The 24,616-nt window shown below is 37.3% G+C and overlaps 1 protein-coding gene across 2 annotated transcripts in view; it reads left to right on the top strand.

The window, feature by feature from the left end:
- Window positions 1-24,616, top strand: part of LOC136864740 (epidermal growth factor receptor kinase substrate 8) — a 368,916-nt gene that overhangs the window by 269,846 nt on the left and 74,454 nt on the right. For both annotated transcript variants that reach the window (XM_067142087.2, XM_067142088.2), the window contains exons 13-15: window positions 82-255; window positions 572-686; window positions 8,776-8,940. In XM_067142087.2, the coding sequence (XP_066998188.1) occupies window positions 82-255; window positions 572-686; window positions 8,776-8,940 (454 nt within the window). The remainder of the gene's footprint in view (window positions 1-81; window positions 256-571; window positions 687-8,775; window positions 8,941-24,616) is intronic.

Consider the following 24,616-nt stretch of genomic DNA (forward strand, 5'->3'; position numbering starts at 1 on the left):
GAATTTTGCCTTTGTACAACCACCAACTTACTAAATAGTTTTAAGAAATTCAGATTGTATTGAGACAGAATTTCTTTCCAGGTGGTTGATGACAGTCGGAAGTGGTGGAAGGCACGCAACAGCAGGGGTCAGGTTGCACATGTACCACACACCATTGTGACCCCTTATCAGCCAGGTGCAGGAGAGCCCAGTGATGTATTCAGTAATCCCTTATATGCTCCACCCCGCGGTTACGACCGCCATTACCCTGGCCAGGTGAATACAGATACTTTACATGCTTATATTGGTAGTGCAGCATAATTCTTTGATCAAGGCTTTAATGGCCTCCAAAATTACACCATAGAATGCTTATTGTAATTCCTCTCTGGAAAGGTATAATCAAAAAACAAAGATTTTTCAGCTTTTGATCAGCTGATATATTTGATTTTTTTAAAAAGAAGACAGAAAAAAAAAGATGCGACTAATTTTGTAATGGTTATGATTTCCAAGAATTATTATTATTATTTTATAACTTTTCCTTAACTGTTTTGTTATTATGTTCAGATATTGTAACATTTTGTTCCATGTGCAGGATTCGCCTCGTGGTGAAGGTGGAAGTGGAGGGGATGCTCGGCCTACAAGGTCTCCACCAATCCCTCCTCCCGCTCCAGCCGACTGGGTGCGTAAAGAGAGACTCGGCAAGAAAGGTGAATTCCGCTACTTCTAGCTGTGTTGTGCTTTGTGTTTGTCCAGCCAACTCGCTAGCTTGGGAATGTGGCGTTGCATTAACCCCTCTGTGTACTGTGTTTTGTGATGTCTATCATGTGTTAATGGATTCTAAGTGAAGTACGAAATAGACGTGTCCACATGGTGTAAGATTTTCATGAAAGTTATCGTTTCTTGCATTATTTATTACTTAGACAAAAGTTGATTTTACTACCACAAGATAAAGGCAAAATGACACTATTGGTAGTATTTCAATGAACTGTGAATAACAAGAGCAAGAATACACTGTAGGGTAACACAGTTACACGTGTGTTGTAAACTCCACAATATTTCACTGCTGGAGAAGATCAGATCATAAATAACATGAAATAAGGTGGAATGTCAGCTACGTTTATCCTCTTTAAAAAGATCTTTCTTTATCTGGTTTATTACAATTGAGGAGGACTCCATTATTTCAGTTTTTCCATAACTTTATAAATTGTTAGGAAAATGACATGTGCTCATGTGGTTTAGTTGCTTATGAGCTTGTCTTCTAAGTCCATAATTTCTAATTTGATTCTTTCTGAGTTGATTGGCATTTAAAGGTGCTTCAATGTAATGTAATAGCCTTTAACCCCTGAGAGACAACATTCTATTATCCCAGAAGAACTTGGGTGCTTGGGACATAAGTACCATGTCATTCAATTTATGAATTTAATTGCTATAGAAAACATCAAGAAGGATGGTAATGTGTTGTAACACTTGTGTTTGATGAAAATGCCATTTCTTTCCCAGTTGCTTAGAAGGGAGAAGAAAAACGGAAATCTTTCTTATTGAGACAGACACAAGATAGACATTAAGTGGTCTTTATCAGTGAGAGAAGAAGTGGAGACTGAAACGTGATTTAAGTACAGTATAAGAAGTTCGGAAATAAGAGGAGGATGAGAATGAGGTGTGGACTTTAATCTGGCTAAGTTCACTACTTGAATCTTGTGGGATGAAGGATCATGCAAGGGTAGTTTTACATTGCTGTTCTTTATTATGAGGTAAATTATTTTTCTACATTCTTTCTCAATACAAATACATTTTTTATGTGCTTAAAACTATTGAATTTGTACTAAAAATGTCTCTTAGTGATTATTTTATGTGCCCATATCTGATCATAAAATAATTAAGGAAATGCACACTTTAATTCCTGTTACATGTTACATTATATTGTCAGAAGCAGGTCAGGGTTTTAAAATAAGATTTATAAATACAATATTATGGTTGTGTTAAGAAGTTGAAATCATGATTTGGACACAGCTTATAGTGGTCTTCACACACAATATACTGTATTCCTTATGTGAATACCCTACAGGATTATTTAGTTTTAATTGGTTGAAAAACCTGCATATTGACAACTTTTCAAATTCTGATCATATTGCAACATCTTGTATCCTAATGTTATCCTATAACAACTGAAGCAAGGTTTCAACATGCTTTCAGGAGAACATACTTTGCTATTATCAGATATGGAATCAAAAAGATAGGCACTCCAGTGATTTTAGCATAACTGTTTGATTTACTGAAAGGAAGGAATTTTAAAATTTCATTAGAAATACTTTACAGAATAGCTTTTCATATAATGAATGATGTATACATATTTTTTTTTTTTTTTTTTGCAAAAGTACTACTAATTTATATCTATGGACTTAAAAATTAATTGTTTATTTTGAGCTGGAACATTTCAGCTTTTATCATGAGCTGAATGTGTAGACCTCTTATACCTTGGTGTGTCTGGCATAGTTCGTTGACTCAATCACTTAAGAACTGGAATGTCTGGTGACATCCAACATTTCATCTTCTTTTTATTTGGAATAAAATATTCTTTATTATTAATACAATATAGTTTAGCATTTCACTGTTGTATTTATTTGAAGAGGTTAAAATTCATGAAGTTAGAGCTTGATTCAGTACAGATAGTCGTGTTATTGTTACTTGCTGAGCTACAGCACATGGACACACTTCTGTGGTCATTTCAACTTGTAAACATTATCTACCTCACTTGCATAACTGACACATTTCTGAACTATTGTGGTCCATACTAGGAATAAATTGAAACATTTTGATATTTGTCTCGTGTAACTCAGTGTCGAGGGTTTTACATTTCTGTAACGTCCATTCTTTAGAATACAGTATTTTTATATAGTTCTTAGAATGATTTTTTTTCAGTTTTAGAAATCGCTTGTGAGTGATTTCAAATTCTGACAATAAATTCTGGAGTAGCTTCAGTTATACTACTAAGTTTAGGGAAGGTTCGTAATTTCACCAATTAATCTGTTGCAAGAAGACTGAAAAAGTTCTCTCTTGTACTATCAAGAGGTGTGTTACTGTTTCTACTACAGTATCTGAACCCATCATAGGTGTATGATTCGCTCTACATCATTTTAATATTCTCATTTTTATTCACGAGGAAGTTAAACAAGCTTGTAATTTAAATTATTTTATTTTTTACCTAATTTGTAACATACAAAGCTTTGGCTCAATATGCTGTATGTTGAAAGCAGATTATATATTTTGTAGCTCTGTTATTCCTGGTTATGGACCTGTGTTGCAATAACTTACATGAGAATTTACATCCTTCAACCAATCAGCTAGTGTGCACATGAAGTTGAGTTGTTCTTGGTGCTATACTGCAAAATTGTTACGCCTAGTGTTCGTATGTCAAGCATATTATACATTGTATTGCTTGAAGCTACAGTGTGGATTCTTGTGTTATTCATTTTACAATAACAATGCAAGGTTATTCTTCATATGATGTGAAAGTGGTGAATTAGTTAATGTAAGTTTCATGGAGTAATGAGTGTTTTAACAATGCCAAATACCTAAGTGAAATAATCAAGCTTACCCTCAAAATGATATACTACTATATGTTTATATTTTATATGTTTATATGTAATGTAGCTAAAGAAGGGCGTTACTTTTAATTGTCAGAGAAAGGCTAAAAGTTATTTTTAACTCTTCCTTTCTGAAACATGTCAGTCTTTTCTCTCTTGTAATTTCTTTTCTTGTCTGTCCTTCACATTTACTTTCTTTTATCTCAAGTGTCAGTTCCTTTCTTTCTTTCTTTCTTTCTTTCTTTCTTTCTTTCTTTCTTTGAAATATATTTTATTAAAGAAGTTTGAGGAAGTCTGAAACAACTACCCATATTATGAGAAATTTTTAGTAAATTTTTTATACACCAATAAGATCTGTATGACTGTAAGAAGGTAAACAAGTCATGAACGATTAGCAGCTCTACCTGTAATGAAATGGAGTCAAGTATTTCTCACTCTCTATCCTCTTCTCTTGCAAAACATAGAAGATTAAAATGAATATGAACAAGATAACTCGTCATAATTTTGATATTGCCTGCTATTCTTCAGACACTCTTTTAGTCTGTGCTCAAATTGGAATGACACCATAGTAATGAAACTAGTCCCTAAAGTATATGATTCAGTACGGAATATAATAGGGTTATACCTATAAAATATCAGTTAGAAATAAGACTTTCGTCTTTAAAAACTTAGATTTGTAGAGTGTGAAGAGTAAGTGATGGGGGAAGCAGTCTGTAGGTATCTCTTTTTCATCAATACGTTAGATTTATATAGTGTGAAGAGTAAGTGATGGGGGATGAAGTCTGTAGGTGTCTCTTTTTCATCAATACTACACCAGCTGAGTGATAAAGGAAATGTCCATTCACCACCCCCACTCGCTTTTCCTCCGTGAGCATCAGCTGAGTTCTGCGTAAACATAAAGTATGCGTGCACATTCACCTGAATTGGGAGTTATTTTGTATGGCTATTAAACAAGAATTTCTGAGACAGAACCACATTAGAATTCATTGCAGGCTGTTATTAAAATGGGGTTCCCACTCCCAAACACAATCAATCTTTATCATGAGACAGATTGTGGAAAAGAAAAGGGATATGTAGAAAAGGCCTGTGACAGTGTACTCTGAGAAAGGTTTGGAAAACCCTGATGTGGAAAAATGTGGGTAAAGATATGCCAGTAGTAGAAATGATTAGACCACTGTATTACAAATGTTGCAGTTGTGTGAAAATGAATGCTGGTAACACAGGTTGGTTTAAAATAGAAACAGGTCTGAGACAAGGAAGTGTTTTGTCACCTTTGCTATTTATCCTGATAGTGGGCAAGATTATTAAGGAAGCAAGGAAAGCTTATGAAGGAACAAACATGTAATGCTCTTTACTGATGGTGGTGTGATCAGGGATGAGTATGAGCTACAGGAAAAGTTGAGCAGCCTCATTAGAAACATTGTCCGGCTCCATGGCTACATGATTAGCGTGCTGACATTGATCCAAGGGTTCTCGGGTTTGATTCCCAGCCAGGTTGGTGATATTAACCTTCATCGGCTAATTCTAATGGCTTGGGGGCCGGATGTGTGTGTGTCCCCTTCAGCATTAGAATTCTTCCTCACAGACAGGGAGGTCGCCTATAAGGCAATAAGGCATCAACTCGAAAGACCTGCACCAGGCCTCTCCAGAGGCCATACACCATTAATTATGTGGAAAGATTAAATAGTGAGGAATGAAGATCAGTGCATAGAAGAGTAAACAATGGTAAGGGAGGCAAGAGGGAAGGATGAGAAAGAATAAAAATTGGAGGTAAAAAGTAAATTCTTGTCTGAGGACATACCCCCAATGGAGGCGAGCTGCATGTACCATTTTAACCACATTCCAGCCCTCCTGACAATCTTGAATTTCTGGCAGTAGCCTACCAGGAATTGAATCCAGGCTGTTGAGGATGGCAGCTAATAGTGCTAACTGTTATGCTATGGAGGTAAAATTTGAGGTAAGGATCTAGAAGTACTAATTAGGAAGTGAATTAATGGAAAATGCTAGACTGGATGTGGAAATCAGCAGCAGAATACAAAAGAGAAATGATTTCTACCACAGTGTATGAAACCTGCTATGGAATAAAGATATTCCAGTGGAGGCAAGGAAATAATTTACAAGATATATTCCATCCCCATAACAATGTATGGGGCAGAGACTTGGCCTAGGATAAAAACTGATAAAAGCATTTTCCAGGCAGATGAAATGAAGTTTCTGAGGAGCATGGTTCAGAAGACAAGAAGGGATGGAATTAAAACTGAAGACATAAGGAAATCAGTTAAAGTGGGGAAGTTGAATTATAAGACGGAGAGGAACAGTATGAGAAAGAAAGGAAGAAAAGACAGAGTTTGGAACTGCAGTTGGGAGGAAGGAAAGGTCAAGGAAGACCAGGAACAAGAAGGATGGACCTAGCGAAAAACAGTCTTACAAAACGCAATATTGGTAGGACCACAATAGTGAATGAGGAGTGGTGATGATTCTGCTAGTGGTTAAACAAGGCAGTTTTCTTTCCCTATATTGGAACTTTCACTTTGCTGATGATATCACCCTGCTTTCCAGCAGTGAGGAAGAGCATTCAGATATTCTAACAAGAGTGAAGAATGTGAGTCTGGAGTATGGACTGGAGTTCAACCTCAGTTATTCCAAACTCATGGTGACTGATAGAGCTGCGCAGATCAAGCTCACAGGCTGTTAGAAAGACCTGGATGTAGTGCACGACTCTTAAACCTTGGGTCAACAATCAGCGAAAAAGAAGTTCTGAGAGAGAGATAAGGACAAGGATTTTGCTAGGATGAGTCGCTGTGATGAAATGAATGAAGATTGGAAGAACAGAGGTATTACTAATAATACAAAGATCTGTCTTGTTGAAACACTTCTGTTCTCTGTTTTCTCATATGGCTGTGAGACCTGGCTCTAGATAGAAAAGGCATCGAGGCTTGGAAAATCTAGAGAAGTTGATCATAGAAGGGAAGGTTGAGGGCATTCGACCACGGGGAAGGACTGCAACCAAATGGATGGGAAAAGTGAAGACTTTCCAGTGTGCCCTGGGGAAAACTGAAGATCGTCCAGGATGGCAACACTACAGCCAAGATGTGACCAGCAATGACAAAATCGGGGGGAGGGGTGTGTGTGCGTGTGTGTCTCATGATGCTCCAAAATGAGTATATCGAATAATGATGATGATATTGGAATCATTTTACAAAGGCATAAATCCTTGCTGTAAGCTAGGAACTTGATTTCTTGTGGTAGAAATGTGTGTGTTAGAGGAGGGTTGGTCGTATGCTCACTAGTGATAATAATTTAAACATATTTATTGCTCTCTGATTGTGTCTCAATCAAGTAATCAATAAAAAAAAAAGTCAACCATAGACGCTTTAGTCTCACTCTACTTCTCTTACCCTCTATGGCCAAGTCTTTTGCTCTCGTACAGCAAAGTCAGTTTGTTTCTTCAGATATTTAATTAACAGCCCTGAGTGAGTGCAGGTAGTGAAATATGTCTAATAATGTGCGTTATTGTGTACAGGTATAAAATATTTGAAGTTAATAGGAACTAGTGTTGGGATATAAGAAGTGTAATAATAATAATAATAATAATAATAATAATAATAATAATAATAATAATAATAATAATAATGGCTTTACGTGCCACAAACTACTTTTATGGGTTTGAAGATGCCAAGGTGCTGGAATTTTGTCCTGCAGGAGTTCTTTTTCATACCAGTAAATTACCAATACAAGGCTGATGTATTTGAGCACTTTCAAATACCACCGGATTAAGCCTGGATCGAACCTGCCAAGTTGGGGTCAGAAGGCCAGTGCCTCATCCGTCTGAGGCATTTAGCCCAGCAAATATAAGAAGAGTATCATATCAGCAAACACTTGATATGGAAATGTGAAACCATTTTCAGGATGAATGATGGGATTTTAAACACCTTCACAGCTAGTGCCTCATTGGATTGAACTATCCTGGTCAGTTTTAGATGTATAGTGAGGAATGGAATCTCATCTCTTGTTTTACATGTACATTTGCATTAATTCAGAAATAATATCCCTAGGGTTGAGTATGATTCTAGAGAGTTACTTGATAATACATTGTACAACAGAGGGGAAAAAAAGAATACCGTATCTGAATATAAGAATCCTATTTATATTTCACTTGTTTGTTCATATAATTATGTAGCTTTACAGTTACTGATACTACTGTACAAAGATTTTTTGAGAACATTTTTTCAGTAATTTAGACAGTAATATGTTAATGCTAAAACTGTGCTGATTAAGAAGTAATTAGCAATATGTATGTCTATGGGAGTTGTTTTAGATTTCCTTTCCTTTTGTTATTTAGATTCAGTTATAAGACAATGAAATATTTAATGGAAACTAAACCATTGCCATAATTTGAATATTAATCTAGAGATTATGATTTTGGCTGTGAATGGTTCTCTACCACAAAGTACTTTTACTTGACAACAATATAATATGGGTGCTAACTCACTGGACCAATCACAAGTCACAGGATAGTTTTTAATAATGAATACTCTTTTCAACAGATTAGACCTCAGACCTGTTCATTGAAAGCATGTCAACATACTGTTGTAATATACTTTGGTCTAGAGATAAATTTTGAATAGCTGTAATAAAAAATAAAAATTTAAAAAAAAGGAAGGCAAAAATCGATGTTTGCTGCCAATTACACTTTAGACTAACTGACGTATAAACAAAATTTGTTTAAAAAAGCTTCTCTTTCGTTAAAAGCATAAATGTTGTGGTGAAAGAGGCTTTAAAGCACATTAGAGAATGTTTTTACTTCATTTTGTGTGTTGTCATGTTTCTTTGAGTCAGAGTCTGATATTCCAAAGATCCCATTGTTGATTGTTTATATAATAAATATATATATATTGTGTATAGTTTGGTGTTTATTATAACAGAAGTATTAATGTACTTGAATGGTGAATGTATATTTTTATTAATTTTAATTTCTGAATATTTGTGAAACTGTATTTTGTTCAAGATAATAAATATATAACTGTATGTTTATTTTTTGTTGTCGTTGTTCTGCTTGTAACAGTTATCTTTTGCTACTTGTCTGCTGTAAGTGTAACTAGTACAGTTTGTGCACTTGTCTGTTCCTTCTTATGATCTGTCTTTAATTAATTGATCTTCATTTATTTACTCAATTGATCATGTTTTGTTGTTGCAACTTCATAAATTGCAGATGACTCGGAGCTTAGTTCGGATGATGAAGGACTGCAGATGAGGTCCAGAACACGTGGAAATGATAATGCTCCTCCTCCTCCTCCTTTACCTTCTTCAGATCTCTCCTCAGCCCCATCTTCCCCTAAGACTCCACGCTCCAGAAGCAACAGTACCCTTTCTAGAGGTAGGTAGTGTGCATTGATACTTATTAAGGCAATTTTTTTATTAAACTCCACAGTAATGCGTATATTCAATATATCTGTTGTTTCTAAACTTGATTGAGATTCAAGCAGTAAAGAACTTAATGTGGAGAGTATGTATATGTATATCATAAAGAAAAGTGCAGGAATTGTATGCAAATAGACATATCAACTTTGCTACTGAGCAAGATAAATCTTTCTGAAATTTTGTCATTTAAAATTTTGATGCATAATATATATTCAGTGACAAAAAAATTTGCACCAAGACGAAACAGTTGGATTCAAAAAAAATTTGTGTTATGGCACAGACAAGAGAGAAGTCATTGCATTGGGGCTTTGTTTAGTCTACTACAGTTGTATTTAAAGTGTGGTATGCATACCACTAGGGGTACGCGGGGTTGTCTCCAGGGGTACACAAATTTATCATAGCTTCTGACTGTTTTAGTGAGCAGTTGAAAAAAGAGTTGAGCCAGCTCATTTTCAGTAAAATAGTGTTTTGATGTAGTGTTTTGTCTACCACTAAACAGAGTCCTCTTTTCGAACTATTCACTCTAAAATGTGTCAGTCTGCACCTCCCATTGACTATGTAAAAATGCTTACTTATACTGCATTGCTCTTTTTTTTAAATTTTGTTTCAAAAGCCATTTCAAATTTTTTTAAGTAACAGTGTATATAGTACATTAGTAATTGTTGAATTATTACTTATGTGTGTGTGTGTGTGTGTTCAGTAGGCAATGAAAAAGTAATTCCACTCACAAGGAAACCATGTTTCTCCATCTGTCTTGTGAAGGCTTGCCGCGTTGCCTGAGAAGAGAATAGAAGACTTCAGTGTTTGAATAATGCCAAGAACAGTTCTCAGGCTATTGGTGACTGCTCAGTTTGTGGGCTTCATCTGTAAACTTTTACTTCGAAGGAGTTACGAGGTTTCATTTGCTCAGCAACGACATTACATTTTTGTTATTATTGGGGAAGTGTGTGGTGTAACAGCTTAGCTGCTTGCCTGTCATGCCGGCGACCATGGTTTGATTCCTGGTGTTGGGGTGGGATTCTCAATGGAAAATCCTATGGTGTTGGGAAGGGCATGCGACCTTAAATCCTCAGCCACAACTCCTTCATGCCTCAGTGCATGCAGGGACCTCTACGCAAACGGGATAAGCTGCGGAAAGTGATGATTATAGATAATATTACACTTAAGAAAATGGAAATTGCAACACTATGAAGGCATTGGTCGTTTGTGTTGATTTTCAAGATAAGGAACGATGCCCTGTAGGTATGTAAACCATCAAAGTTTCTGACCCATTGGATTGTTGCTACAGGTTTCCCCATGCAATTGGTCACGGAGGAATCAACTCCAGTATACAGACTCTGGTGTAGCGTAGTTGACTTGCAGTCTGTGCAGTGAAGTGTTCCCCGTCAAGCGTGCCTCGACGACAGAGAAGAGCACGCTATCAACAACTGTCGTCGCTTGAGAGGGCTCGGATAATTGGGCTGTGTGAGGCTGGATTATCGCTAAGGACTGTCGCTGCACGTGTTGGCCGACAGGCATCTACGGTACAACGTGTATGGCAGCAGTGGTCAAATGAAGGTACCCACACTCGTAGACCTGGCACAGGCCCAGCGCGACAGACAAATGTGAGAGAGGATCGCCGCATCATTTGGATGGCCCGGATGGAACCCCATGCAACAGCAGCACAAATTCGAGCAGCTGTGTCACCCCACGTTACACAACAAACAGTTGGTAATCGCCTGCGTGCAGCTGGCTTACGAGCCCGTGCCCCTGCAGAAGGTGTTCCATTGACTCCACAACAGCGACGTGTAAGCCTGGCCTGGTGTCGAGAAAGATCGACATGGGTCGACGAATGGCATAGGGTCGTCTTTAGTGATGAATCGCGCTTCTGTCTTGCCCGCAGTGATCGCCGGAATCGTGTGCGCCGACGTACCGGAGAGAGGGGACCGCCCAGATCTTATTGTCGAGAGGCACACAGGGCCAACACCAAGCATTATGGTCTGGGGAGCTATTGGCTTTAATGTGAAATCACAATTAGTGCTTGTTGAGGGCACTATGACTGCTCGACAGTACGTTGGTAGGGTACTCAATCCAGTGGTTGTCCCTATGATGGCGAACATTGCTAATGGGATGTTTCAGCAGAACAATGCTGGGTTCACACTGCACGCATCTCCAGAGAAGCTCTCCACGACTTCACAACCTTAGAATGGTCCGCCAGATCCTCGGACCTCAGTCCTATTGAGCATGTTTGGGACATGATGGGTCGATAACTGGCCAACCGTCCTCAGCCACCCACAACTCTGGAACAACTGACCCGTGCAGTGCAGCAAGCATGGGCCACAATTCCTCAGGAAGCGATCCAGGGCCTTAATGACTCCATGCCTCGACAAATTCATCATTGTATTGCAGCACGTGGTGGGCACATCCTGTATTGATTGTTGTCCAAACTTGCAGTCAGAGGGATCTGAAAGTGTAATCATCGAATCACAACTGAACACTCGTCCTGCATGTTCAATTGCAGCAATGTAGCACCACTCCTTCTGGGTGTTGCAATTTCCATTTTCTTCAGTGTATTTGGCATTCAGCAACAATAATTTGTTATTTCTGGTATAATCACAATATACTCGTACTTCAGGGGGTTCAAAGGTAAAACAAGTGGATTCTGGGGGTACGCTACAAAAATGTTTGAATACCACTGGTCTATAGCACAAAATAAGGTAACCTTTAATACCTCGACAGATATTCTCATTACAAGATATAAATCTCATTTTCCAACCGTATTGGAGTTCAGAGTATCAAATTATTATTATAATTAATGAACCACCTTTCCAATACACAAAATCCTTATATTTAGATATTCTCATACCTGGATGCATCTAACTAAGAAGTTCAAACAGTCCAAATGACTGGCAATGCATGCAGACTTGAAATCAAACAGACTATGTTATCCTGTGTTCAATTTGTCCACGGATGTAGCAGCAACAGTATCCTTTCTAAATCACAAATGCTTCTACATGGAGGAAAGTACCATCTGATTGCACATGTTCGATGAGCAAGAACAAACAAGTTAGTGCTAGCCAAAGCTGTGTTAGGTGAGTGTTATTTTGCTGGAGAATTGCTCCTGAGCACTCTGCTTGAAAGGGTATGATTTACTCAATGTGCTACTGTTCAGACAAGACATGTGCCATTGTAAAGTGATTCAGGGATTGTTGTGCTCACCTGCAGTCCTCCAAACCCTGGCATGGAGGATATCTGCTCGCAAACAAAAGCACAATTCATCGCTTAAGACAATACAGTGCCAGTTTATAGCACCGTAGTTCTCTGCTGAACCACTATAAACAATGGCAACGATGTTGATTCATTAATGGTAGAGAACATACAGGTTGAGATCACATATTTGCCAGTATTGGGCACCAGGAAATAGCTTCTTTTAAAGATAAGATTCCTTAGTGAAGCTGCAACATATCTCTGAGTGAGAAGCCATTGCATCTGTTTGTGCCTATCTAAAAATCAAATGGGCCTCTTCCTTGGTAGTCTGTTGGGGCATCCAGAACCAGTCTACAATGCATGGGTACTTTCATCTGTGTGTTACTCCTAACACAATCTAGCTATGAATTTCAAACAGCCCAAATGACTTGCAATTTGCTTAGCCACCCTACCTCCCACAATTCAGTTACATGGCCTCTCTTCATTCCATCAGTTGTTCCTATTATCTTGCATGTGTTCTCACCATGACTACCACTCATAAATATGCTTGGCAAATATTGCACATGTCATATAGCATATGCTTTGTTAAGGGGATATTCAGATAATCTACATGAAGAGTGACTGAAGCACACTTGTATGTGCATGTATCATTGCACAGTGCATATGTTCACCAGCTTTTGTGTCCACCTTTGTAGCAAAACAGTTAGTGCTGTTAGCTGCTGTTCTTGGAAGCCTGGGTTCGATTCCTGGTACTGCCATAAATTTAAATTGGCAGGATTACTGGTATGTGGTTAACCCTAGTAGAATTTTGTTGTATATCATTTTAAAGCATAGAAATACCAGTTTAAATGTGATGTAAGCAACAAAAACATTAAATTAATAACAGTGGGTCATATGTGAAAAGTACTTAAACAATTTAAAAAAATCCTAGTGGCTGAAATGATTCAGAGCTGTGACTGAAAGCATTATTTATGTACTAATATGCACATTATAAGCTTATGTTGGGATCCAGAGCATTAGTTCCTTTTTTTAAATAAACAAAAAGTTTACCTCATCATTTTTCAGGAATACCAGCTTGGTGGACTAGTGTTATCATACCCTGCATTACAGGGAGGCATATTTCTGGGTCCTGGATGCTAAATGAGAAACTCTTTCCAGGAAAATTGCTCTCTGGAGGTTCTAAATGATACCAGTACACACTAATACCTTCAATACCTACATTTCTGGTTGTGTGAACACCTGTTGTAGAACCTGGGAACTGATCAACATATGAGGAGTCCCAGGATTTTGGGACACCCTGTGATGATGTACCCACTTCACTCACAGTTTCAGTTTTGTCATCTGACAAACTCTTCATATTATCTTCCACGGAGTAATAATCATCACTGTCTCTATCTTAATAAATGGGTCTTTCAGTTTCATTATCGTCAACATAAACAGACATCATGTTGCTGCGCTGATAATACCTTGAAGTGTAAAGATAAAACAGCGTCTGCCTTTCATATAAATGCTATTGGTGATTCGCAGATTCTTTCAAAAGGAAGATCAATCTTCCAATACCTGTTAAACATACTGCTCCTGCCATCTGTTGCGTATCTTATGAATTATGATGGTTTTCCCAGCCATCTGTCAGACAAATGATAACAATTGAGAAACAGTCACACCGACTGTCAGACACAGTCAACAGTTCTTGGGTTAAGAAGGTATATGTAGCTCACCTCCACTGGGGGTGTATCTCAAAAGAGCAGCACCACCTCGGGACGGGGACACAAATTTACTTACTTACTTCCTTACTTACTTACTTACTTACTTACTTACTTACTTACTTACTTACTTACTTATAGAGCATAGTGGCCATGAGTGTTAATGTGCTACAGCTCTGCATTTAGGAGATGAGTTGGAACCCCACTGTCAGCTGTCCTGAGATGGTTTTCTATAGTTTCCCAATTTCACTTCCAGGCAAATGCCAGGACAGTTCCTATTCATGGGCCATCTCTTTAACCAATTTCATTCACCATCATCCACTTAATCTCGCTTCATCTCGACCCCATATCAGAAACAGGACTAAGGGGTAGACATACTTACAAACTTTGTGGTTATTGAAAGATGTTTACAGGCTGTATACATTTTTATATCAATCTGAATGTATTGGGAAGTGGTTTTTGAAAGTGATGTGTGGCATTTATAGGGGGTAACACTAACGTACAGCCAAACTTTCAGGGCACATTCCTCACATGTAGAAGAAGAAATTATGTTTTATGGACATGGGTCTAGAAATGTTTTATTTCCATGTTAGAACTCATGTTTTACAACTCTACATAGTACATTAATCATGGGAAACACAAAGGAACAGAACGTACCAGCATACCACATGAAATGTTCAAAATCCCCTTCGTTAGCATTGATAGCATCAGCCCACCGTCGCATTGAATTCATTCACTCATTTATTTAGCTTCCATAGACTGTACAATTACATATTTTGAAATATGTCAACAGTATAGGAGTTTTCAAGTGATTTCCTAATACTAACAATAATATATGCACAACAATGAACATTTTGAAAAAAGAAGAAAAACAGAAACACCACATACTTCAATGTTAGGACAGCACATCTTAATTTTTTGAAATAATATTAATAACCAATATTTACAAGACAAAATAAAAATATATTGGTGTGGTGTTAATAATGTGAACATAGTCAATGTGACATTAACATATTTTTAAGGCTATATACTAGATTACAAGTTAATAAGTAGTAGCATCATTACCAGCACTTCATCATGTATTCTTCTGTACTGGAGAAGCAGCTACTTAGCAGGAGATTTTTTAAAGCTGTGGTAAATGAACTGATGGGACTAATATCTTTAATCATATTTGGAAGCTTATTATACAATCTGATTCCAACAGAGTCTACATGTCTCAAGGCAATGGTTTTACTCTTGTGCTCGATAAAAATATTATTTCTTGTTCGCGTCTGGTAATTGTGATTGTCAAAATTCTTTCTGAAGTGATCAATATTTTTTTTCACATGTAGAATGCATTGCATGATGTATATACTTGGTACTGGGAGTATCCTTAGTCTCTTAAATAATGGTCTGCAATGATCTAACCTGTTACGTCTCAATATAATTCTGATAGCTCGTTTCTGTATTCGAAATATAACATCAAGATTTGATTTGTAGCAGCCCCCAGAGACCAATAGCATAAGTGATGATTGAATGGAAATATCCAAAATATGCTATTCTAATATATTCTTCACTACAACTATTAGACACAATCCTTAAGGCAAAACAAACAGAACTCAGAGACTTCCCTATTTTTTTAATATGACAATCCCATCTTAATTTTTCATCTATATGGACACCTAAATTTTTGTGGTCAACGTATTTTCAATTGCATTTGCATTTAATATAAGGTTGTGTTTCTTTTGCAGTTTTGTCATGGTAGTTAGATGCCTTGAATTCCATGTATTGGGTCTTTTTAAAGTTCAATGTTAATTTGTTTTTCCTGAACCATAATTCTAACCTAGACAGGACTGTATTTGCTGTAGTTTCTATAGACGTAGGGTCAGGATTATTAATAATTGTTTGTATCATCAGCACACAGAACTGCTGTTTCTACTTGATTATTGTGAGGAAGACCATTCACATAGATCAAAAAAAGAACAGGCCCCAAAATACTACCCTGCGGAATACCTAAGTCTATGCTTTTTACCTGAGAGTGATATGTCTCATTATGCCCTTTACTGTTACAATGTGTAATTTCAACAAACTGGGATCGTTTATTCAGGTATGATCTAAACCAGTCATTAACAATTCCTCTAACTCCAATCTGATATCATTTTGCAACAATATTTCATGATCAACAGTATCAAATGCCTTTGAAAGGTCAAGAAATAGTCCTATCACAGTTTCATCATTATCAAGAGCATTTACGACCAACTGTGTAAAATGTGATAAAGCAGACAAAGTACTTCTGCCAGCTCTGAACCCATGTTGTGCATTATTTAACAAGTTATATTTGATTAAAAATTTAGTAAGCCGATCTTTCATAGCACATTCAAATATTTTTGAAATAAAAGTAAGTATTGATATTGGTCTGTAGTTATGTAAATCGTGTAAATTTCCACTTTTAAAGACTGGGATAACTTTAGCTATTTTTAGGAGATTAGGAAACTGAATTCTGGATATGCTGATGTATCCCTGGACAGTGGGTTGATGCATGAATCAATGCTAATGCCACGAACCTACTACGCTGGCTTGGCAGGGGAAGAGGTGATATGCCCACGTGGCGCGTTCCAGGTGGCGGATAGGGGGGGTCCTAACCGGCTTGCCAGCAGACTTGAGCGAAATAAAATAGCTCTCGCGGTCCAAACACATATCCCCCTGTGGGTGGGGGACATAGGCAAAGAATACACCCACAGTATCTCCTGCTCATAAGAGGCAACTAAAAGGGGCAACCAAGGGATGATCGAATTAGAACCATGAGACTACTTGTAATTAGTACCATCACCCGAGGAACACCATGGGTCACCTTTGCTTGCGCGTAGTACCGCTATGTTAGGTACACAGTAGGTTTGTGATTATTAGTGACAGTGTGTGAATCAGGGTGGCTTTTACATTACCTGTGATTAGTACACCTATGTGAGGAACACCATTGGTTTGTGTTGCCTGTAAATGGCGCCACAGTATGAGAAGCGCTATAGGTCTGTGTTACCTGTGCGCATTACATTACCTGTGAGTAGTACCATAATGTGTGGAATTCCGCGAGTCTACGCTACTTTTGATTAGTACTGCAACATGACAAATACCATGGTTCTACTTTCCTAGCGATAAATACCATTATGAGGAGCCGATGACCTGGATTTTGGACCCCTTTAGATTACAAGCATCATCAGTTCAGGATTGTGCATTAGAAGCAGTCCCTTGGTCAGTACTACTATTGTTTAACACTAGTTTCTGGGAATGTGGGGCATTGCGGGTCAGATCCACTGATTGTTTTAAATTCATATCAATCCCTTCATTCTTCGTCACCATGTTAAGAATTCTGGTCAGTGGATGATTTTGGACTTTTAAATTGTGATTACTTTTTGTCTCATTTCGTACCATTAGGGGCCAATGAACAACAAGCATCATCATAATCATCAATGCTAACAGAGGAGCATTTTGAACAGGGTATGCTGATGTGTTCTTGTTTGTTTCCCATCACTAATGTATTATGTAGAGTTGTAGAAAACAAGTTCTAGGAACTTAGAAAGCATTTCTGGACTCATGTCCATATACCCAATTTACTTCTTCTACTTGTAAGAAATTTGTCCTGAAAGTTTGGTTGTACATTATTGTTACCCCCTTGTATCGAAGTGGATAGCAACTAGTCCAGAATGAAAGAATTTGAATTGTAGTGTTATAGAAGAAAGCTGAAACTGAGATGAGTGGATTGATGCACTAAATTAAGTGCTAAGAAGAGAACAATTTTGAAAAACTTGAACAGAGTACAAGACAGGTTCATAAGCCATATCTTCAGATATACAGTTTTGTGTTTTGGGGAAAAATATGTGGAGTAACAACAGTATGAGTAAACCAAGGCAAGAGCAAGGCAGCTTGTTACTTAGAAATTAAGAGGATAGCATGGACTTGAGTAATGTGGAGCACTGTTGGTCTACAGAGTGATGACTGAAGCATTAAGACATAATTTATATCACTAACTACATTCGTCTGGTACTTGGAATCTCAGTGTTTGGCTACTGGTCTATGGTAATTAATCTTGAATGTATCATGCTCAGCCACAGTCCTAATTATGCTCTGATCATTTTTCCTAACACACAACAACAAAAACAATTCGTTTGAATGTATGTCCTGTTTTTGTGATATACTGGCACATTCTGTTCTTGAGTATTTCCATTATTAATGTACTATTTTAACCATTAAATTTATTTCATGCTATATGTCCTTTGGTCAATTATTTACGAATTACAGGCATTCTAAAGTTTTACTGGAATTATTGGTGATAACCCTACGTGGCACATCTAACTTCGAGAAACTGTAGCCATGTTTGTGTACCAGCAGTGATACATCATTGTACAAAATTTTGGTTACTGAACAGCATATTTTCAAGTTTTGTTGGGAATCGTGCACAACTTTATAACCGAGAGAATCGTAAGTTAATTTGGCCGTAGAGGAAGAGCAGATATCATGGAACTTCTAGTGATAGATTATGAATTAAATGATATGCAACTCTAAGACAGAATTCATGACTCCAAAATTAATATGAAATATTAATACATTAATATTAATAATTAATTATATTAATAATATTAATATATTAATATTCCCTCCATTGCAACTGATAACAAAAACAGGCATAATTCGTAAATGATTGACCATAGGGTGTATGTTCATAGGGACATTTTTGTGTTGTTTTGGGGTTTGTTATCCACACCTTGATTACTTCCCACATTTTTGGGAGCACACTGTATACAAGGGTCACTTCAAAATTAATGCACTACAAATGCTTTTATAAGAACAATCTTTTTTGTACACCTTTGCAATTTATTGAGTTTATACATTACTACTTGCATTAGGATTTAGTTCAACCAGTTACTACACATGGTGCAGTTGTAGCACTTGTTCAAGATGGCCCCTGTGCTCGATGTTCATCAAAGTAACATGCTTTTATTGAGGTGTCATGAGATGAGGCCATGGGACATATTCACAAGGGGTTGAAATGGGTGTATGGAGGTGACTGTCGATCACACTGCAATAATTCCCTGAGTACAAAGATTAAAGGACAGCAATAGGCATGTCAAGATTCCAAGTTCTTCTTGCAAAGGCAACTACACACCAACACGAACAGTCGACAGTAGTCAGCACTTTGAACAACAAACGTGTATCTGCGAATAAAATTTCCACCAAATGGGACCTGTGAAAACAAGCGTGTGCAGCATACTGAAACAGCAAAAAGGTTTATTCCAGGTGAGTTCCAAGGATGTTCACAGTTGCCCACGAAGGAACAAGAAAGACTGCCACACCCGCCTTAGAAACCTGATTTGGCAACCTTCGATTACCATTTATTTGGTAAACTGAGGGACTCAATTCATGGAAAGAGGTTTGAGAGTTTCTGGAATTTATGTTTTCACAAAAATTATTTAGGGTCAGAGTGTACCAAGATATTTTTGCAACTTATTGGAAAAACGGGCTAACCAATGAATTAAAGGAACTATGAAAAGACAAATGTCCGACTGCACACCACACAAACACTCAACAATATGCAGCACTAGCAAGATACCCGTGCTTCGCTATGGTATTATACCAAAATTTATAATTTAATGCTTAACGTTTTATATATAATCCACCGAAATTCACGATCTGACTAATTTTCTGAGAGAATCCGCCAAAATTTGTGATCAGACTCGTTTCCTGAAAGTTAACGGCAAATTTCCTCCCATTTTTCAATCTTTCTTTCCAGCAATCGATTTCGTACTTCCCAGGCTAGGTTCAGGTATGCCACCCAGTCAGTTGGGTCCCTAAATCTTTGCCATCTTTTCCTATAAGCATTTTTTTATATGGATCAAATCCTTGAGGAGATCTGGCGTGGTGTCGTCTTGGGTGCCTTGGTGGTACTGAACCCGCAGCCGGACTGCAATCGTAGTCATTACCCAGCCAGGACCCGTTTCCAGCATGGTCCGCACATTCTGACGATGGTCCAGAACATTATTATTATTATTATTATTAGGGTGGGTGGTATTAGTTGAATTTAGGTTATTATTATTATTATTATTATTATTATTATTATTATTATTATTATTATTATTATTGTTACGGAGATATCCGTGGTAGGTAGAGGTGAAAGAAGGTGCGGGTGTGAATGGGTTTCAAGCTACGAAATTAACGTGCAATATAAAATTAATTTAAAATTTAACTAGGTTATATTTTCTTTTCAAAAACAAGAGATAACAATCATAACAGGTACAGAGTAGCAAAAATGTAGGTACAATATTACTGGATTCGGGCTCAGTGCCCTTACTTCATAACTCTTGGGCCATCAGCCCCGCCTTACTCCAAAAAAAATTTTAGCCAAGGGGCAGAAAACCCCATTCATGCCCAGGAGCACTGGCTCCAAACATTACACACAAAGCCTGCACGAGGCATACAGAAACAAATTTCAAAGAGCGATCCGCTCTCAAAATTGTAAGCCTATCACAAGGCCACACCAAACTCTACCTTCAAGCTGTCCTCTAAGGACGTATTCACAGGGGTAAAATACCCAACCTACTGAGGTCTATTACATGAAAAGAAGGTTGATTACATGACCTCTAGAATAACAATTTGAGAGGAGGCGATCTTGCACTCCTAATACACTTTGTTTTTAAAACCTAATCTGGCTCTGGGCCGCTAACACAAGGGCTAATCCCATACTACAGAGGTGACTTAGAGAAGAACACTTTACATTACATAAACGAAGAATAGTTTGAGAAAATAAGTTCACCTCAAAACAAATGTGAGTGGGAGCTCGAGAGGGTAGCACTCTCTATCCCAATATGTAGCTTTACAAGAAAAAGATGAAAAGAGTAATTACATTTTAGGAAAAGGTTACATGATGGAAATGCTTCGAACCCGCCGCGAGTGTTAACCTGCCGACCTAGCAAGAAAAGAAGTTATTAATAGGCCATTACCTGGTGTTGAACTGCTGAAGAAGAAAGAGGCGCTTCCCGCCTCCTGCTATGTACTTCATACACTGAAAGATGGAACAGAAGTGGCCCGGAGACCCCAAAATCAGCAGTTTATATACTCTCGCGGAAGTTTCTAGGCGTTAGGGGAATGAAAACACCCGCCCACAATGTTTTTATTGGATAGGACCCCGCAATAGATTCAAGTTGGGGGAAGATACATCTGATTGGATAGAAATTAATTTAAGAAATTCGGGATTGGCTACATGCAAAACAAGGGGAAAGAGAGGGGTATACAGCCAACTTAAACAATAACAGAAAGAAATTTAACAAGAAACAAACTTTTGAAATAAAAATTTCTCCAACAAAATAGTTCTTTGACTCCGCACTAGGGTGCGCTATTGTTGATCTTCAGTAGTGTCCTCTAGAAGAGAAAGTTCACACTTCTTACTTCAAGCGAAACAAAAACACATCAAAAGTGACACAGTTCAAAAACTCAAAATTTTCCACGTGGTGACATCTTCTGAGAAAGTAGAGAATTAATAGAATAGATAAAGTTCAACCTTCCTCCAGAAGAGGAGTTTCAACTGGCGCAACTTTTAAATAAACGGTGTAGAGGTGTACCGCCCGGTACAATTATTATTATTATTATTATTATTATTATTATTATTATTGATATTGATATTATGGACCCTACAGCAAGATGCAAGACCACTACTTGGCAGTAAATTACATCTACTACCACTGTCATTGCTGACAATGTGACCAGCACAATCGTCGCACGTAGGCAAGTGCGCGAGGTTTCTGGCGACACGAGTGATATACTTCCGTGCATTATCGACCATATTATAGAAGTGAACAACTGCACAGTTACTATCATTCCTATCGTTTATTTCAAATGTGTTCAAATTTTTATTTATATGCCCGGAGAATCTACAGTAATCTAAACATTTTGTTCTCCAAAGGAAAAGATGGCTCTTGAAAACGAAACTACGAAAGATTAAAAATGATCAGTTTATGATCAAGAAAAGGACATTATGAGCATTAAAATCAGTTGGTCTCAACTTGTTTTTCATCCCACTGCCATTAAGTTGATTTACACCCCCCCCCCCAAAAGAAAGGTGTTTCTTTATGTTTAAAGGAGATTCCAAATACCAATGCCCACGTCTGTTACCTTCAGTTCCGAGATACAAATATCCCCATAAAAAAGAATTAACTTTTTTCACTTCCTTTCACACTCCCCCCCTCCCCCTTAAGTGAATTTTCCGGCAAAAAGTACTTGTTTCTTTAATAGTAAAGAATCTTCTAAATACCAACTATCACAACTCTAAAATCTTCAGTTTTTGAGATATGTGTCTTCATAAAAGGAATTAAACTCCTTTTCACCCACGCTCCCAAGATGATTTCCCCCAAAAACTTTTTTTTAAGGAGATCCAAATGCCAATTTTCACGTCTGTAACAACTTTAGTTTTTATTAGATGTATGTATCCTCATACAATCAATTCAATTAATTTTTCAATTCTTTCACCTCCCCCTTCATTGGATTTTCCGATAATACGTGTTTTTTCAATTTTAAAGCTTATTCCAAATACCAATTTTCACATCTGCAAAATCTTTCATTTTTGAAATAATAGTATCCTCATACAAATAATTCAACTAATTTTTCAATTCTCCCCCCCCCCCTCCTTTAAGTGGATTTCCGAAACAAAAAATACGTATTTCTTTATTTTTGAAGGAGGTTCCAAATACCAAATTTCACGTTTGTAACATCTTCAGCTTTTGAGATATCAGTATCATAATTAAAAGAATTCAACCCCATTTTCAGTCACTTTTACCCCTCCACCCAAGTGGTTTTTCAGAAAACAAGAAATACATGTTTCTATATTTTAATAGAGATAAAAATACTATTTTTCAGTTCGGTAACATGTTTTTGAGATATACTGTAGAAATGCTCATTTTAATATTTCACCCCCTTTATACTTCCCCTTAAGTGGAGTTTCCAAAAACAAATCACCAATGTTTCTTTACTTTTACAGGAGATTCCAAAATACCAATTTTTACGTCTGTAACATTTTAAGTTTCTGAGATATACTGTAGATATAGTCTTTCTAAAAATTCACCCCAATTTGTCACTACTGTTCAACCCCCATTAATTGGATTTTCCAAAAACAAAAAAATACGTGTTTATTTCCAAAGGAGATCCCAAATACCAAGTTTCAGGTCTTTAATATCTTCTGTTTCTGAGATATAAGTATCCTAATTTAAGGCATTCAACCACTTTTTCACCCTTCCTATTGGGATTTTCCAAAAACAAAAAATATGTTTCTTTATTTTTAAAATGGATTCTAAATACCAATTTTTACATCTGTAGACTTTAAAAGTTTTGAGATACACATACACTCATTTTAAAAATTCACCCCCCTTCCCCCCCCCCCATTGATTGGATTTTCCAAAAACAAAAAATACATGTGTTTCTTTAAAAGGAGGTCCCAAATACCAATTTTCAGGTCTGTAAATTCTTCAGTTTCTGAGATTAAGTATCCTCATTAAAGGCATTCAACCCATTTTTCACCCTTTTTCACCCTTCCTATTGGGATTTTCCAAAAACAAAAAAATATGTGTTTATTTTTAAAGGAGATTCTAAATACGTATTTATACATCTGTAAACTTTAAAAGTTTAGAGACATAGATACAATCATTTTTAAAAATCACTGTTTCACCCACCTCCCCCCATTAATTGGATTTTCAAAAAACAAAAAATACCTGTTTCTTTATTTTTAAAGATCACAAATACCAATTTTCAGGTCTGTAATATCTTCAGTTTCTGAGATATAAGTGTCGTCATTAAAGGCATTCAACCCATTTTTTACCCCTTTTCACCCCTCCTATTAAGATTTTCCAAAAACAAACAAATACGTTTTTCTTTATTTTTAAAGGGGATTCTAAATACCCATTTTTATATCCGTAAACTTTTAAAGTTTTGAGATATAGATACCTTACCTTACCTGTGGCGCGATGGCCTGTTTTCGGGTCATGGCCTCCCCAGATGCTCTCCGCCAAACTTGTCAATCTCGTGCAGCTACTCTCCAATTCCGGATCTTGAGGATGTGTGCTGCGTCCTGATGTACACCATCATCCCATCTGTTACGTGGCCTTCCCACAGGCCTTCCTCCTCCAAAGTCTCCTAAGAATACCTTCTTTGGGATTCGGTGGTCTTCCATCCTAATTAGATGACCTGCCCATTTAAGTCTCTTCATTCGAATGGCATGCGACAGGGGTGCCTCCCCATACAGGGAATATAGTTCATTGTTATATCTAATTGTCCATTCTCCTTGTACGCATACGGGTTCATAAATTCTCTTCAGGATTTTCCTTTCGAATGAATCTATCTTCTCCACGGCTTTCTTTGGGAGGATCCACGTATCACTTCCATACATCACTATACTGCGAATGAGGGTTTTGTATAGCATAACTTTTAAGCTCTGGTTTATATCTCTACTTCTGAAAAGTGGTACTACTGCAAAGTATGCTCTGTTGGCAGCTTGAATTCTTGCCTGTATTTCCACCATTTCCTCATTCTTGTTGCTTAGATCTACACCAAGATATTTAAATTCATCCACCACCTCCACTTTGGATCCTTCAGGGACAAGTTGGTCATTTGTATACTTCCTTTTCCGAGCCTGCACCATTACCTTCGTCTTTTGTTCATTGATCTTAAGTCCAATCTCTTTGCCTTCTCTACTCAATTCTTCAAATGCTTCTTTAACTGTCCTTGTTGTTC

The sequence above is a fragment of the Anabrus simplex genome, chromosome 2, assembly GCF_040414725.1.
Source record: "Anabrus simplex isolate iqAnaSimp1 chromosome 2, ASM4041472v1, whole genome shotgun sequence".
In the NCBI taxonomy this organism is placed as follows: Eukaryota; Metazoa; Arthropoda; class Insecta; order Orthoptera; family Tettigoniidae; genus Anabrus; species Anabrus simplex.